General features: G+C 47.9%; 2 protein-coding genes and 1 long non-coding RNA gene across 5 annotated transcripts in view; 1 reads left to right on the top strand and 2 right to left on the bottom strand.

Moving 5' to 3' along the window:
* stk10 (serine/threonine kinase 10) overlaps nt 1-3,022 on the top strand; it is a 42,605-nt gene extending 39,583 nt beyond the window's left edge. Inside the window, exon 20 of the mRNA XM_060056449.1 lies at nt 1,311-3,022. Within this exon, the coding sequence (XP_059912432.1) occupies nt 1,311-1,445 (135 nt within the window). The 3' untranslated portion in view covers nt 1,446-3,022. The remainder of the gene's footprint in view (nt 1-1,310) is intronic.
* A 91-nt stretch (nt 3,023-3,113) lies between these two features.
* Nucleotides 3,114-18,169, bottom strand: part of sh3pxd2b (SH3 and PX domains 2B) — a 43,241-nt gene continuing 28,185 nt past the window's right edge. The window contains exons 6-14 of one of the 3 annotated variants that reach the window (XM_060056450.1): nt 15,872-15,897; nt 15,112-15,147; nt 13,881-14,012; nt 10,757-10,858; nt 8,365-8,482; nt 7,435-7,637; nt 7,087-7,133; nt 6,782-6,907; nt 3,114-6,675 (exon numbers count right to left, since the gene is read on the bottom strand). In XM_060056450.1, the coding sequence (XP_059912433.1) occupies nt 4,951-6,675; nt 6,782-6,907; nt 7,087-7,133; nt 7,435-7,637; nt 8,365-8,482; nt 10,757-10,858; nt 13,881-14,012; nt 15,112-15,147; nt 15,872-15,897 (2,515 nt within the window). In that variant the 3' untranslated portion in view covers nt 3,114-4,950. Of the gene's footprint in view, nt 6,676-6,781; nt 6,908-7,086; nt 7,134-7,434; nt 7,638-8,364; nt 8,483-10,756; nt 10,859-13,880; nt 14,013-15,084; nt 15,148-15,871; nt 15,898-18,169 lie in introns of those variants that run through there. The other 2 variants (XM_060056451.1, XM_060056452.1) reach the window with 2 other exon arrangements.
* On the bottom strand, nt 7,815-8,358 carry LOC132461368 (uncharacterized). Its single transcript, XR_009526607.1, has 2 exons — nt 8,075-8,358; nt 7,815-7,962 (listed from the first exon to the last, which is right to left on the bottom strand). It is a non-coding gene; the product is annotated as an uncharacterized LOC132461368 (long non-coding RNA).

Here is an 18,169-nt window from a genome sequence, read left to right as displayed (position 1 = left end):
AGGGTACCTCACCATACGATAGGCACCACCATGGGGACCAGGGGGGGGTCACAGGGTACCTCACCATACGATAGGCACCACCATGGGGACCAGGGGGGGGTCACAGGGTACCTCACCATATGATAGGCAACACCATGGGGACTAGGGGGGGGGGGGGGGGGTCACAGGGTACCTCACCATACGATAGGCAACACCATAGGGACTAGGGGAGGGGATCAGAGGGTACCTCCCGATACTCGATACATGAGCCGCGATACCGCAAATATCGCCGCACAGCGATTCTGCAATAAACAATGTATTGTTAGACAATCCTATATCGACGCATAACGACATACGTCTAGCAATGAATAAAAATTTACTATGAAAAGGTAAAGTGCTGGATTTCGGTCTTTATTCGTGGTCCAAACTGAGTTTTTCAGTTACATGTCTTTGGTTGGCTAACTTCCGATGAAGTTTCCTTCATTCATGTGTTGCACGCCACCTGGAGGAGAGACTTATTTTATTAATTAAAACACCGATACTTTGGTCGATATTTCCTGTCTTACTCTTCAGGAATGGAGCATAAAAATGCAATCGAAATTGTTACATTTAAAAAATATATATTATATCGATATTTGCCGCCAGTGTATCGTTTCTCGTATCGCACGAAGAAGGGGCGACGATATATCACGGTGCTGATATTTTGACCTAGCCCTAATGGAGAAGGTCGTCTTCTGTGTTATGATGTTGATGTGCAGGGAGGGGAATAGGCAGGGAGCTTCCGATACGATATTGGAATGATTCATTTTTTTTATGTATTGCGATTCTGTAAATATGGCAAAATGGATTGATAATGACTGATCATTTTGTTGGTGTCACAATATGCATATAAGGTTAAGAGTCCAAACTAATGTTGCATCTCTGTATCTGTCCCACTCTCTCTCCCTCTCCCTCTCCCTCTCTCTGTCTCTGTCCCACTCTCTCTCCCTCTCCCTCTCCCTCTCTCTGTCTCTGTCCCACTCTCTCTCCCCATCCCTCTCCCTCTCTCTGTCTCTGTCCCACTCTCTCTCCCTCTCCCTCTCTCTGTCTCTGTCCCTCTCTCTCTCCCTCTCCCTCTCCCTCTCTCTGTCTCTGTCCCACTCTCTCTCCCTCTCCCTCTCTCTGTCTCTGTCCCACTCTCTCTCCCACTCCCTCTCCCTCTCCATCTATCTGTGTGTCTCTCTCTCTCTCTCTCTGTCTCTGTCCCACTCTCCCCATCCCTCTCCCACTCTCTCTCTCTATCCCCAACCCTCTCTCCCTCCCTCTCTGTCTCTCTCCCTCTCTCTCCCCAGCTCCTAGAGGATGAGCTGGAGCTGAGGAAGAAGGAGCAGGAGCAGTTCTTCAAGATGGCCGGGGACCCTCCCAACCCTGGCTCCCCCAACAAGCTGTCCAAGTTCCTGCCCTACACAGACTCCTCCACCATGTGATCCCACCCCTGCGGGGCCAGATGGATAAATACATGCACACGCACACACACACGCGCATGGATACATAGATAACCACACACATAGATGCATGCATAAACACACACACATCGATACATGCTTTCACACCCATATTCCCACACACACAAATGCACACTCGCGTGCGATAGCCCGCTGCTTCCAGCTGCCTTATCCCCCATTCATTTGAATTAAGAGGGATTTTTGTTTTGTTGTAGGAGATATTTATGTTTTAAAATGTTTTCTTCTCTTTTTTTTGAGCTCTCACTTCCCAGATGATTATGGAGGGGACTTAACCCGTCTGGTCTCAGTGTTTAGACCGCCTACTCTGTCTGCTATTGCTTTGATTAACACAAGGCCTACACTTGGTACGCTGGCCGTGTATTGTCCATCCCCCACAGGGCAACATGTTGGGACACTTGTTGGTCAGAAGTAGATATATCTTTATTTTTATGTCCATCAACACCCTGGAAGTGACGTCCCCCTGAATGAATTTCTGTTCGGCGTTGTATTGGAGCATGAAGCTAAGCAATCAATATAGGTTATATTTTTATATTCATACACGCAGTCTCAAAGCTTTCTCCAATCTGAATTTGTTCAGAATACCAAGCCCCCCGCTCCAAAGAAAAGAAAGATCTCCAAAAGGACATGGCTGCCGTTTTATTTCTATATTTATTACTACTGGACATCCTATCTAAGGAGCAGTTAAATGTACTTTGTATTTCTAATCAACATGCAGGGTTTGAAGGATATCCATGTTCACTTTTATCTTTCTTTCGATTTTTTATTTAAGAGGACTATATATGCACAAAGTAAATATTGCCTGCCGTAAATCGAGGTATTCTTTAATATATCTTAAACAATTTTCTTTTTAACAGATTTATGATATAGGGTGGTATTTTTTACAAACTATAGACAGCTAGTAATATTTACTTTCTGCCATGAGGACTTTCTTTGTATTTTTACTGTAACAGAAATGACCCCACACTGGAGAGGATCTTACCAAAGCCAAGGCAATGTACTGTTTTCTTTGAAGGACATAAACAATGTGATATATTAAAAGTTAAGTTCTATTGTTTTACCGTTTATGCCTTTACTAAATGTGCTGTCCCCTAACCAAAAGTGCAATATTTATATATTATATTTGCAGCGATGTCTATATTTGGGGACCAGGGTTCCAATTTCCTTCTTTTTTTATCGGGGTATTACATAAGAAATACAATCGAAAGTGTATTTAAGTGTTTTGCTCTTTTCTGAATTAACCAGAACTTAAAACAAATCAAGTTTTAGATCTTGCTGCTTTTGAAGGAGGACGCTGGGGTCTTAAGAGCACCTGGGCTCGCAGATTTAAACTTCTTTAAATCAGGTACATATTGAGGTGTCGCCTCTTTTTGCTCCTAAAATGCGTCAATTGTAAATAAATAATTTGTCATGCGTTAACAGCCTAATTCCATGTCTCCTTTCCACTTACGTTTACACCTCATGCTTTGGAGAGCGATTTAATCTGTTAATTAGAAGGAAAAACTGTTAACTGAAATAAATGATTATTTTTAATTCTTAAAGTTTATGTATCATTTATACTGAATACAATTTAGAGCTAATAACACTTAAGTCACACACGTTTAAAGTCACACTAGAGTCAGTAACGACAGGTAAGGTTGGAAATGTTTATTGGCTTCATATGACGGTAAGATAAGTCTGAGAAATACAGGACATAGGCAAACAAAGGGGCCGAATACAGTACTGAAGGAATCGTTCAACCGTTCCAAACTTTTTATCATTGTAGATTTGAAATGATTGCTTTCCTCCCTTTGAACCTTTTGAAATACGAAGCTTAACACTGACTAACCAGTAGCTGTACCTTGTGGAAGGCTCACAAACGGGCATTGGGATGGACACAATAGCACTCTGAAAACAAACTGATAGTGTGTTTCAACACAAAGCAACTAGAGGCAGAACATCATTAGTCCAAACTATATTGTCTAGTTTTGTCAAAGGCGCTTCAATGCTATTAAGCTAATGTGTTGTAGCAATCTTTAGCAATAAACAGCAAAATATTTTGAATAATCTACCATGAAGACGATATAAGTGCTTTAGTGACTGTCACCAACAATTGTTATTCATTTATTTTATTGATATTGTCAGGCTTCTCTGGAACGTTCCATTCTTTTCTTGAAAAGCCAACTACTCTTTTTTTGACCCTTTGTGTTTCTAAAATTGTTTATTTAAGATAACACCCCGTCGATGAAAAGTAAGAAGTTAAAGACTTTATTTCTGTACATTAAAAACTATTTTTAGTTTACCTACAACACTTGAGACCAGTCAAGCGTTCATGTAAAATATTATTTGATGGAACTTTCATCTGAACAAGGTTTGGCTCGCAAACGAGAATAGACTGAAAAATACTGAATTGTTTTTACAAGACCTCATTGGCATCCAATCCTTCCTTTTGTAAACCAGACGGACGATCTAGAGGAGGCGATTTGGATGTGTTCTGTATTTACAGAAAACCTTTTTGGATTTATCCGTTTTGAGTGTATACAAGAACGTAAAGAAAAAACCCACTTGGTATATCCCACTTTCTGTAGCATGTGCAAACTCACTTGAACAAAGGATTAAAAGTGCACATATTTTTAACAAAATTACTGCTGAATTGATTATGCAGTCGAAGAAAAAACATGTAAAAAAAAAATTAGATATATATAAAAGAGAAACATTTTGTTGGCAGGAATACTTTTTCTTGACCAAAAGATAATTGGATTCAGGGGGTGGCGAACCCTCAGTGAGCCAGCCCCCCACGCAGACGTAAGACCTCGTGGCCACCCTGGTTCGGTCCCAGCCTGTGATTATTTACTACAATCCCTCAACCTACTTTCCTGTCCATCTTCTGTCCCCTGTCCAAACGGGCAAAGTAATGCCCCAGAATTATACATTATTTTACCACTTTTGCCCAAAATGATTTTTTTACAGATTGATTGGATTTTTTGTGTTTGTGGAAAGCAAACATAAGCCAGTATTTAATGCGGCAGCATCTGTTCCTATTCTCTTTTTGTGAAAGCTATCCATAACAAACAATGATCATTTGAATTGCATATATCTAAAAACACATCAAGCATTTTGCGTGTCATACTGAGGCACAGTAACATCGAAGGCGATGGCACACAACATTTCAACCACCCCAACATAAACGACTGCAAATCGGAGGCTCCCTTCAGCTCTATATATGGCACCCAAAAGTAAAGCAAACAAACAGGCTTATTTGATAAAAAAAAACGTCTAAGAACCCCGCGTAACAAGGGCTCATTGCTGGTTGACGCTCACTAAAAGCACGTACTGTGTATAAAAAAGGAATGTAACAATAACAAATAAAAAAAAAGGATACATATAAATAAAATGAAAAATCAAATTAAATACAAAGTAGTGATTTTTTTTTTTTGTTTTAAACGTATAACAAAAGATAAGGCAGGAGGGTGGTGCCGTCGCTTAGTACCTAGGGCTTCTTGCTCAGGTAGTTTGAAGGGATCCAGCCCTCGTGTTCCTCGCCGGCGTTTTTACAGAACCACCATCCGCTGCCGTTCTTCTCCATCACCTCGAACACGGTGCCCACCTTGAAGCCGGCCGTCTGCTCGTCGCCCTCGAAGTCGGCCACGGCCAGGTACAGCTGGTCCCGGCCCGCCTCCCTGACCAGGGGCGGCAGCTTGTCTCTGGGCGGCGCCGGCTTCTTGGTCTTCAGCTGAGGCTTGGGGGGGATGGGCATCTTGTTCGCCTTAGGCTCCTCCCTCTCCCTGGGTGGAGGCGGGAGCACAAAGGCCTTAGGCTCCTCCCTCTCCCTGGGCGGGGGCGGGAGCACGAAGGCCTTAGGCTCCTCCCTCTCCCTGGGCGGAGGCGGGAGCACGAAGGCCTTCGGCTTGGGAGGCGGGGGTCTGCTTTGCGGAGGCAGCTCGGGCTTGGGGGCCTCCGGGGCCTCCTTGGGGAAGTGCGGGGGGGTCCTGGGGGTCTCGGTGGGGCTGGAGGGGTCCGTCTTCTTGGGGGGCGGCGGCCTCCGGGGGGCCAGGGCGGGAGGCCTCTGGGGCTGCTCCTTGTGGGGAGGCGGGCCCGGCTTGGCGGGCGGGGGGGAGCTCTCGTGGGCGTGGCCGTTGAGCTGCTTGGGTGGCAGCCGGGGCTCGTCGGCGTGTTTGCCGTTGTTCAGGAGGGCGGGGCTGGGGAAGTGTTTGGGGGCGGGGCCCAGAGGGGGGCTCGGGTGGGAGCTGCTGGGCGGCGGGGGGCTGGGGGCCGGGTGGCCTCCGGCCTCGGGGGCCCCGGGCTCCGCGGGCTTGGCGGGCCTCAGCTTGCTCCGCAGGTTGGTGATGTCCAGCCGGTTCTCCGCCGGGGCCTCGGGCTTGGCGGACGGGACCGGTTTGGGCCGGACCCCGGGCTTGGGCTTCATGAAGAGCGCGGGTCCGGCGGGTTCGGGGCGCTCCTCGGGGGGCTCGGCCCGCGGCTTGGGGGGCTGCTTGGGGACGGGCTTCAGGTTGAACTTCTTCACCTCCTTGGCGGAGATCTTGTGGCCGCATTCCAGCCCCATCTCGTTCTTCAGGTGCAGGGCCTTGTTCTTGTCCTCCTTCTTGGGCTCCGCGGGTCTCTCCTGCCGGAAGGGGGGGGGCACCTTGGGGCCCCCCAGGGCCAGCAGGGCCGGTGGGGCCGGGGGCTTGGGGCCCCCCAGGGCCCCGGGGGCCGGGGGCTTGGGCGGGAGGGGCTTACAGAGCTCGGCCTTGGGCCTCTCGGGCGGCTCCGCCTCCAAGCCCTTGTTGATGGACTCCCGGCGGGGGGGCAGCGCCGGCTTCTCCTCCAGCGGGGGGGCGGAGGGCGCCGGGGGGAGGGGCTCCGAGAAGAGCGCCGAGGAGCCCTTGCTGCCGCCGGACTTCCAATCCCTCAGCTTGGGCCTGGCGAAGGCCTCAGCGGCGGCGGCGCCGGGCTCGTCCGGGAGAGGCTTGGACCAGCTGTCCTCCGGGGCCGAGGCGGCGGCGGCGGCGGCGGCGGCGGCGGCGGCGGCGGCGGCGGCGGCGTTCCCGTCCTCCAGCCTCAGCTTCTCCATCTCGTTGGGGAGCGGCGCCAGGAAGTTGGGCCGCAGGGCGCTGCTGGTCTTCTTGTACTTGTCGATGAAGGTGATGGGGGCCCAGCCCTCCTTGTCCTCGATCTGGATGTACCACCAGCCGCTGGAGTTCTTCTCGATGACCTGGAGGGGGGCGGGAGGGCGATCACAGGGTCAGGGCGGGGGTCAGACAGAGCCGTGTTGGCCCGAGGTGGAGGGGGCGCCCCGTGGACGGCGGCGGCGGACTTACCTCCACTTTGAGGCCGGCCTGGAAGCTGATGCCGTCGGGGATGGTGGTCTGGAAGTCGGCAATGGTGTAGAACTCCTCCTCCACCTGGGGCGGGACGGGGGGCTTGGGCAGGTTGGCCCCACGCGGCTGTGGGGTCGGAGGAGAGGAGGAGGTTACCGTCAGGTCAGATCGAATGCCCTGATTGGTCAATTCTGACCAATCAGGGCATTCGATCTTACCAGCCAATTAAAGGGGAGCAAATGCATTCTTCTGCCCCATCTCTTTAGAGCGGTCAAACCGCCCCTCTAAGTGGGAGCATTACTCACGATGGTGAGGTCTCTGCGTGGCGGAGGTCTCTGTCGCAAACCCATTTCTGTGGAGGGAAAAACAACACAAACAGATAGGTAAGTGATGCACGACGTTGAAATCAAATCGCTCTAATCGTTCCCGCAAAAAAATATATATTTGTATATTCATAAAAGTGCATTTTATACTATAACTGGCCGTTTTGAGTTCATAAGACTGAGTTCATAGCTCGAAGGTCCAAAAATAAGTCACCTGAAGTTAATCAATGTCATGTAACCATAGAGGGAAAATATGGACGTCAAGAGTGCAACCAATGTACGGTCAACACTTCTACAGGAGACCATTCTTTCCAGCCCCCCCCCACTCACTCAGCTTGCTGCCGTCGGAGAAGGGGGACAGCTTGGGCTCCTTCTGGGGGTCTTTAGCCCCGTTGTTCAGCTGGTTCTGTCTAGACGCTCCCTCCAGGTCACTGGTGCTGGCATTGGCAGCGCCCCCTGCTGACTGCTTCTGGGCCTGCATGTCCACCTTGGTCAGGTAGGAGGCCGGGGCCCAGCCCTCGCGGCCCTGATACCTGCAGGGGGCCCATGGGGTTGAGACGCATGCTCCATACACAAGGAATAAACAACGCTGGGCTGTCCCGTTACTGGGAAACGAGGTCCGGGGCGATGACAGCCGAGGCCACACCGTCCATAAACGGGACACTCGCCGCTCCCCAGCGACTTGTTATCAGCTGCCTTAAGCTGTAACATTATAGATTTGATGTACTGACATTAAAATCCCAGGCGGCACTCTGAGTACATTGGTTCTGGGTTGTCCATGATGGTTTTATTTGACCGTTGTTTATTTATAGCTTATCGATTGTGAACGTTAAGCAGAGGTGCTAAACGTTCCCGCTACTGAAAAAGAAGGCACATACTTGGTAACTGATGGACCATCAGAATCAAGTACTAAAGTACACTGCTAGTGGTATAATGTATCATAATAATTGTCATTAGCAGAGCTACTTACAATGATATTTTCCGAGGTTTGGATTACACTAAGGTCCAGTCTCCACAGAATTGGGAAGATCTGCTTTCAGCTTTTAGTTTGTCAGAGCCTCGGTTGTGGGACTGTCGGCAGGTCTTCCACTGCTAGATACCCTGGTACCACGCAGTTAGCATGATGATGGTCTCTATAGATCTCAATGTGAATGCTTTTGGATGTAGCTAAACGTTACACATAATGTGTTGAACTGTCAAATAAAGAGGTGTTAGACCATGATAGTGTTGAGTGTTGGTGTCTTAGGGTTAGTGTTGTACCTGATCTTCCACCAGCCCTCCAGGTTCCTCTGGATCACCTCCACCACCATGCCCTTCTCCAGGTCTATCTCATCCTGGTCCCGGGCCGCGTAGGGGTACACCACAGAGTACTTCTCCTCTGGGGATCAGACACACGGTGGGTCAGCACCACAGAGTCCTTCTCCTCTGGGGATCAGACACACGGTGGGTCAGCACCACAGAGTCCTTCTCCTCTGGGGAGCGGACACACAGTGGGTCAGCACCACAGAGTCCTTCTCCTCTGGGGATCAGACACACAGTGGGTCAGCACCACAGAGTCCTTCTCCTCTGGGGAGCGGACACACAGTGGGTCAGCACCACAGAGTCCTTCTCCTCTGGGGATCAGACACACAGTGGGTCAGCACCACAGAGTCCTTCTCCTCTGGGGAGCGGACACACAGTGGGTCAGCACCACAGTGTCCTTCTCCTCTGGGGAGCGGACACACAGTGGGTCAGCACCACAGTGTCCTTCTCCTCTGGGGAGCGGACACACAGTGGGTCAGCAGGGCCACGGGCGGTCTCTCTTTTTGCCGAGGTAAACCGCAACAACCAAGATCAACACGTTTCTCTCTCCTGCTCTGCTGGTTTGGTTCAGGTCTCATATGGTCAAAAGGGAGAGGCCCATCGTTTGAACACCAGTTTCCGCTTTTCAGAGCTTTCCGCTTTGATCGTGTCGCTGATGGCTTCGGCAATAAGAAGATTCAGGTGCAATGGAGAGATGTCTTCACTCTCCTTGCATAATGCAGGGCGGATGCAGGGTTCACAGTTTGAAGCGCACAACATAGAATCAGACTGACAGGACGAGGTTGGTAATAGGACATGTTAATCTCTTAAAATATACACTGCTTTGGCACCCAAACGGGTGACACATCTCAGCCGGGTCGACATGTATTGAAAACCACGGCCTGAATTGAATTGGTTTCACTGGCAGTTCTCGGAGTGATGTAAATGTGGAGGATATGGGATCAACATTACCATACATGTTGTTATGACCGCAATGACCCTAGCTGTAGAAAGTGCTGGCCAAAGAACCATGTCTTACGGCCCCTGGAGTAGACACACTGACCCCAGCCTGGCCCCTGAGGTGAGACGGTCTACGCCAGCCACCGACCGGTTCGTAATGAACGAGCTGGTTGAAATAAAGCTTTAGGCAGCGTCTTCTTTGAGTGGGAGATGAAACGCGTGGAACAAACAACGGACACATGAACACCCTGAACGCTACGGTGGAAATGCACCCTGGCACCTGACTGCACATCACTGCACAATGCACATCAACGTACGTGGCATACAGTACAGGGAAGAGAAGGAGGCTCAGCATGCAAGAGGCTCTGACATGCCTCGGTATGTGCTGCATGCACACATGCAGCATGCATGCTATGGCTGCAAACTGATGATTGTTCAATTCATCAATCATTTGTATTATCGATTTATTTTGGTCTATGTGGCAGCAAAATGTTCGTCACAATGTAACTTGGACTGAATTTGTGTCTGATGAGTACAGTTTAAGTTAACTATACCAAAGTATTCATTTTATAATCCTTAAGATGCAGTCTATGTCTAGAACAGGAAAAAGGTTTCTGAAAAGAAGAAAGAAAAGAAGCTACAACCGGCCAAAGGTTGGTATATTTACTTAGTAGTCCACTAAATTGTTGAATTGATGAATTGCCTAATTGACCGATTAAAAATGTGCGCATGCACACACAGACACACACACACACACACACACACACACACACACACACACACACACACACACACACACACGTACACACAAAGACGATCAGAAACACACACCCACACAGACACCCACACACACAGAGCACAGAGCACAGAGAGAGAAGAGATGCGTGCGCTCCACCTGGCCCGCAGCCTGCGCTGGACAGATCCCCGAGGGTTCTGCGGCGCAGGGTCCGGGGCAAAGACCAGAACCTCCGAGGCACTGACACATCCACAGTGGGCGGGGCCAGGGGGTCGGCAGACAGGAAGTCAACGTTACCAAAACCTTTAGGACATAGCGCTATTCATCGTGGAGTTCCTCCTAGTTCCCTGGGCTCTAAAACAAAATGCAGTGGAAGATCCTGACATAAGTAGGACTGTTCATCTGGACGCTTCCCAGATGAACAGTCCTACTCATAGGATCTTGAACACGTTTATTTTAGCGTTTTATCGTCATTTATCGTATTTATTTTATTGTTTTTGTAGCCAATGTCGCTCAAAATGTGCGTATTACTATTATCAAGTAAAAGTGAAGCCGCCTCAATTGGTAACCCTTGAAATAAAAATATATATCGAAATCATTTCAAAAAGAAAAAAAAAGAGAAAAAGACAGAAAAAGTCACAACTAAGAACCGGGGCCTGAGGGCAGCCCGCGTACCTTCGTCCCCCGGCAGGGAGAAGTCGTCGGGGTCGTCCTGGGCCTCCAGGCAGGTGGCGGGGACCCAGCCCTGGGCGTCGTCGGTGCTCACGAACCACCAGCCTGAGAGGGGGGACACACACCGCCAGCTCATCGTCCGTCCACTGAGGACCCCCCCCCCGCCCGCCCGGAGGCATGCCGCCTGGAGACCCCCCCTCGTAGAGGAGCTGGTCCTCGTAGGACAGGCACAGCTGGGGCTCGTGGCGCTAATCATGGCTCTGCTGCTTTGATGTACCAGGGTGAGGTTAACACACTTTGACGTTGTTGGGTGCTTTGACACATGAAACTCCTGGCTGCCTTGATCATGTTAACGCTGGGGGCGGCCCCCCCCCCGCGTTGGCACTGCTGTGTGCTGCTCTGGGAAAAGGATCCATGCTAAATGTGGGAAATGTTCACCAGTTGAGTCTATCATGCCGGGATGCATATTGGTACATCTATTCCGTCTGGATATTTTAAACTCGAATCAAAACGCTTAATTTGTTTTAATTGAATGTCAGTTTGAATGTCAGTCCTGTAATCTTAAAATAAGATTACAGGAGCATTAATCATACACATAGAACTATAAACCTAAAAAAACAAAGACATCAAACATCAGGGTAGAAAGGCTGACCAAGCTGCCCCAACACCATAGTGTGCAAAATACTTTTAAACAAAAGTGCTGAATCATTCTATTCGGTACGTGCAGCGAATATATCCCTGTTACAATCTGTATTCACCGTCGTGTCCTACTGGAATTAAATCAAGCTTCCATCTAAAGCCCCCTTCCTGTGGGCGTCCAGTGAAAGGACTCGAGGGGGGGGTTTAGGGTATTTCATCTGCCAAACGTCTTCCAATGCCAAACAATGACAATTAAATGAAGTCATAAAGGGAAGGAACCCACTAGCTGCTCCTTAATGACAGTCTGTATTTACTGTGTCTGCTCCATCACTGCAATATTAAACAGTAAATAAGAGACACAGGAGCCTTCTATTCCATAACAGAGAGTGATGCAACTTTCACAGCCTAGAGCGATATTATTAGCATATCATCTTGAGTGACTCCGGAACTAAGTTGCAACTTAGACTTAAGGAAAAAGGCTGAATCTTGAAAGTCAAGTGACAACCACCAGCTGAAAGGTTCTGTGTTTGAATCCCCAATGGGCACAATCTACCTGTAGGCATGCTTGGGCAGAGATGCCCTGACCCCATACCCACCTCCATAATAACATGCGATGTGTATTCATCTCAAGTCGCTGGATAAGGGAGCTGCCGAGCTAACCTCGTGGGACCCCCTGATCTCCAGGTCACACTCTGTCCCTCTCTGCGGGTCAGTCTGGTCTCCAGCGTTTAAGGAAGCCTCTCCCCGAAAATCGACAGATTTTAGTACCCATCAGCCCTAAGGCGAGAGAATTTCAGTCCATCCCCAACCAGGAACGCTGCAGTCTGCTTATGAAAATGATTCCAGCGCCAGCAATGAACAGAGCAATCAAAACAAAAAGACTGAACAAACGAAAATGAGCTGGAGACTCAATGGGACATGTTATTGTGGATAGGCTACTGCTGGATGACTCAATCGGACAGGTTATTGTGGAGATGATACTGCTGGATGACTCAATAGGACATGTTATCAACGAGGGGCTACTGTCTCAATAGGACATCAACGAGAGGCTACTGACTCAATAGGACATGCTATCAACAAGAGGCTACTGCTGGACGACTCAATAGGACATGTTATCGTGGCTACTGACTCAATAGGACATGTTATAGAGGCTACTGACTCAATAGGACATGTTATAGAGGCTACTGACTCAATAGGACATGTTATAGAGGCGAGGCTACTGACTCAATAGGACATGTTATCGCGGCTACTGACTCAATAGGACATGTTATCGTGGCGAGGCTACTGACTCAATAGGACATGTTATCGTGGCGAGGCTACTGACTCAATAGGACATGTTATCGTGGCGAGGCTACTGACTCAATAGGACATGTTATCGTGGCGAGGCTACTGACTCAATAGGACATGTTATCGTGGCGAGGCTACTGACTCAATAGGACATGTTATCGTGGCGAGGCTACTGACTCAATAGGACATGTTATCGCGGCTACTGACTCAATAGGACATGTTATGGTGGCGAGGCTACTGACTCAATAGGACATGTTATCGTGGCGAGGCTACTGACTCAATAGGACATGTTATGGTGGGGAGGCTACTGACTCAATAGGACATGTTATCGTGGCGAGGCTACTGACTCAATAGGACATGTTATCGTGGCGAGGCTACTGACTCAATAGGACATGTTATCGTGGCGAGGCTACTGACTCAATAGGACATGTTATCGTGGCTACTGACTCAATAGGACATGTTATGGTGGTGAGGCTACTGACTCAATAGGACATGTTATCGTGGCGAGGCTACTGACTCAATAGGACATGTTATGGTGGGGAGGCTACTGACTCAATAGGACATGTTATCGTGGCGAGGCTACTGACTCAATAGGACATGTTATCGTGGCGAGGCTACTGACTCAATAGGACATGTTATCGTGGCGAGGCTACTGACTCAATAGGACATGTTATCGCGGCTACTGACTCAATAGGACATGTTATGGTGGGGCGAGGCTACTGACTCAATAGGACATGTTATCGTGGCGAGGCTACTGACTCAATAGGACATGTTATGGTGGGGAGGCTACTGACTCAATAGGACATGTTATGGTGGGGAGGCTACTGACTCAATAGGACATGTTATCGTGGCTACTGACTCAATAGGACATGTTATCGCGGCTACTGACTCAATAGGACATGTTATCGTGGCGAGGCTACTGACTCAATAGGACATGTTATGGTGGCGAGGCTACTGACTCAATAGGACATGTTATGGTGGCGAGGCTACTGACTCAATAGGACATGTTATCGTGGCGAGGCTACTGACTCAATAGGACATGTTATGGTGGCGAGGCTACTGACTCAATAGGACATGTTATCTTGGCGAGGCTACTGACTCAATAGGACATGTTATCGTGGCGAGGCTACTGACTCAATAGGACATGTTATGGTGGCGAGGCTACTGACTCAATAGGACATGTTATGGTGGCGAGGCGTACCGGACTCGTTCTTCTCGATGACCTCCACCACCTGGCCCACGTGCAGGCCGATCTCCGAGCTCTCCTGCTTCTCGTAGTCCGTGACAGCCACGTACTGGTCCAGGAGCAGCAGGTCTGTGGAGCTTGTGTCCCCTGGGCAACGCACAACCACACCACACACGCCATGTAACACAACTTTTATTTTGAACACTTTTTATTTTTTTTTGAATGGATTACACTTTCTCTATCCAGCGGGGGGAACTATAGACAATGTTGAAGCAAGCCTCCACCTTCCCCATGCCCTTTTGTTTGTTCAGGATTAGACTAAACAAAACAACTATTTCCTGATCAATGAAGGCAGGCGTTCCACCGACCTTTACCAACCGCTTTTTTTTTCCATTGATTTGAAAATCTTATGTGTAAGATACAACTGGTTGCACCAAAGCAAGTGAGCTTCGGTGCCGATGGTGAATCCCTCATGGTAAACAACGGAAGAGCAGGGAGGTGAGGGCTTAGACTACGAGAGCCCCCTCTCTCTGGTGAGAGAGAGGGAAGACCGGGAACAGGCTGACGGTGGGAGAGCGGCGAGGAGAGAAGGGGGAGCTAATAGAGGAGGAGGCGATGAGAAGAGAAGGTGTCAGTAAAACAAGACAAAGGGGGGGGGGTTAGTAAAGGGCAAGACCAAACAAAACGTCTGAATATCAGCTCGTCTGTGAAGGAGAGGCCAGCAGCCGGAGACCCGTCACCAGCGAAACATGAAGCCAGCTCAGAACTAGAGATAGTTGTTACAAAACTCGGGGCTTAGCATAGGAAAAATAAACAACCCAGCAACATTACAAATCGTTTTTTTTAGGGACAATTGTATTGCAACTACGTATACATTTTCAACGAACAGCTGTGTATTAATGACACACCTTATTCATTATTAATAATTTATAGAGACACATGTGTGAGGGCTGGGAGGATCAAAGTTAAGGTCTGTCCATTTTGGGGAAACAGAATGCTGGCAGTATTTAAAAACATTGTTCGTTAATAGATTTAGGGTACGCTCGACGCCGCGATCACAGCATACCAAGTTATGTGCATGATTTTTTATATGTATTAAGAACAATGTGGTAGAAATTCCACCCCTTCCCAGATTAACTTTCTCTCTAACTTCCTGTCAGCGACAGAGCAGGTTGGGGAGGGCTGGAGCCCACTGAGAGCCCACTGGGGGGGGGATTACCAGACATGGCAGGCTGTCACTCACTACCTCGCTTTAGGAAAGAAGACGCTCTCGCCACAAGCCCTGATGAGAAGAAAACAAAAGAAAACAAAAAAAACCATGGAGAATGGCGAAGAGAATTGAAACGAAAAATAATATAAATAATATGATGATGTGATGAGAGTGCTCGGCTCCTGAGATGAATGGATGTTAAATGAATGGCGAAAGAAGGGAAGTGGGACAAGAACATGGAGGGGTAAATTGTTGTGCAATATGGACCTGTAATAAATGTATTTCATGAAATGCTCAGCAACACACCACCACAAGATGGTGCCAAACTCTCACCATAATATAACTGATTTAACACATCCACAAGAATGACGTAATGCTGTATCTGACAAATTAGTCAGCATGGTATGTGCTTCGCTTAACTTTTGTAGCATTCATCTAATTTCTGAAATTTCCCCTTCCCAGTTCCAGAACATTCACTGTTCATTTACAAGGTGACCTGAAATAATTCAGGTTATTTTATTATCAGATTCTTTAAAACTGTTTAAATTAAACAAGCTTTAAATCCATGGCCAAACAAAGAGATATTTATTCAGGCCAGGCCTTGGTATGCATTCGCCTGCCACAAAGTCTAAGAATCTTTCTGTAAAACAACAATTTACATGATGATGCACCTCAGGCTGAGCGTCTTGTGGTGGAAGGATTTTATTTTGAAGATATTACAGAATAATGGGAGCGAAATCAGTCCTAACCAATGTTACATTCAAACACTGATATATATATATTTTTTTTGCCTTACCTGATTTCTTCTTTCCAATGGGTTCCCTGAAAAGGAGGGAAACAAAGCACCACATGAAAATATGCATCACATACTCCAAATGTGTGCATGGTTTACAGTGGGACATGTTTCTGATTGCCTGGTTTTCTGGTGTAACCACAGCCATCTACGCCTGTGATGGCTGTGTTTTATGTTGGACTTTTAGTTTGATTCAGTTGCTGGCCTCATGTTAATTTATCAGGGACAACTTTTATCAGTTCAAATATTGTTCTCTCTCCCTCTCCCATGGGGTTTTCTGACTCGCACTCCCATTCAGAGATTCTGACCTACATAACGGTTCTGTAACATTGAACCAGTTGAATATGATACAGCATTTTGGACATCTGGTTAAGTCGTTTAGTCATTATTGGGGCAAATCGGCTATTAATCAACAGCACAGATACCCAGATGTATACTGCTGGCCATCCCTCTCTTCTGCTCTCTTTCCTCTTTACTTATTGCAGCTCTTATTTCCTTCTCCTTTCTTTATTTATTTGCCATCAACATGCACATTGTGTTGTCAAATATCGCTACATCTTTGCTCCTAATGTACCCACAAGAAATGGAATCAGCCCAAAACCTTATCCACTGTAGTTTAGACCAGGGTACAATTTTGTTAGTTAGTTTCTTGCCTCACTATTTTAAACTTTTAATCACGTACAGTAACGGTATGTGGTAATAATATGCGATCAGATAATAGTTGTCGGGGGGGTCTTTATAAAAAGACAATCACTCTTATGAATTTTCTTTTCCAAGTTCAAGGGATACCTTCTTACACAGTCCTATACACTGGGCATACTTAAGACCTACTTAGGACTAGCTTCCGTTATAAATTAAACTATTCACAGGAACCAGCAGCTGTAATCTCGGTTACAGTTTAGGTCCAGCATAGGTCCAGCTAAGCTAGCTAAGAGGGCTAGCTGCTCCCTTAACTCGTCACGTCCTAGCCAGTCCTGGGCCAATCCTAGCCGGTCATAGTCGGTCATAGCCAGTCAGAGCCAGTCATTGCCAGTCCAAGCTGATCTGAGCCAGTCCTCCTAGCCAGTCATAGCCAGTTGCCATCCCTTTGCAGAGAGTTTGGACATTTACACAGGATTTACCCCAAGCCAGTGAGTAAGTCCTTGTGCTTGCTACATCTCTCCTTCTCACTGGCATAGCACAGCTTCTGCTTTTTTCTATATCCGGCTTTCTCTTTCCTAGCACACTTGGTACAAACTTCTCTCTTTTGATCGTCATTTTAACCATGACCTTGTACCCCTCATCAACCATGGAGATTTTAATAATGATATTTTCTCAAACTTTTCCCCATCGTCAAAGAAAGCCGGTCGTCCCTTCTTTCATCACTCTCTTAAACTCTTTTCTTTCCTCGTCCCCCGCCCATCTCAACTCTCCCTCGTCTGATCCTGCACAATCCTCTTCACGACAGGCACCCCAACCAGACACACAACCACGCACGCACGCACGCACGCACGCACGCACGCACGCACTCACACTCACACTCACACACACACTATAGAGGTCAAACAAATTCAAATGCTAAATTGTGTTGCATTGTATAACTGTGTACACAATAGGAAAATACATTCTATTTCCCCCCCCCCAGGTAATGTTTTACTGCTATCAATAAATCGCAGGACACCTCCGCGGGCACGGAGGACTAGCGCCGCTGTCAGTGAGCTAACAAGCGCACTGCATTAGCAAAGAGCAAGTGTCCATTCAATCTGGTTTGTATTTTTAATGAATCGGTCCCCGATGTGATTGATGTACCGTCTGCCATATCGCTTGTTTTGAATGCTCCCCTTTTTCTCCCTGCCTCACTATATATTTAGACACTAGTTAAAAGTTTCCACAAATGCAATAATAAATAGAAGAATGTGTGTGTGTGTGTGTGTGTGTGTGTGTGTGTGTGTGTGTGTGTGTGTGTGTGTGTGTGTGTGTGTGTGTGTGTGTGTGTGTGTGTGTGTGTGTGTGTGTGTGTGTGTGTGTGTGTGTGTGTGTGTGTGTGTGTGTGTGTGTGTGTGTGTGTGGTTGGGGTGCCTTTTAGTGAGATACAAACTACAGCTACTTTAATTATTACCCCCCACCCCATACACACACACACACACGCGCGCGGGCGCATACATACACACACCTCCATCTCAAACACAACGCCATGTCATTGTCACCATCCTGTCATTAACAAGGCACGCCTGGCCTACGCACGTTGCTATGACTACATGTCCTCCCAGTCGGCTTTGAGGAAATTGTCAGAGGTTTCCGCCCGGGGATCTGCAAAAGACA

The sequence above is a fragment of the Gadus macrocephalus genome, chromosome 7 (genome assembly GCF_031168955.1).
Source record: "Gadus macrocephalus chromosome 7, ASM3116895v1".
NCBI lineage: Eukaryota > Metazoa > Chordata > Actinopteri > Gadiformes > Gadidae > Gadus > Gadus macrocephalus.
Note: the sequence above shows the minus strand (reverse complement) of the source record. Positions and strands in the feature narration are given on the sequence as shown.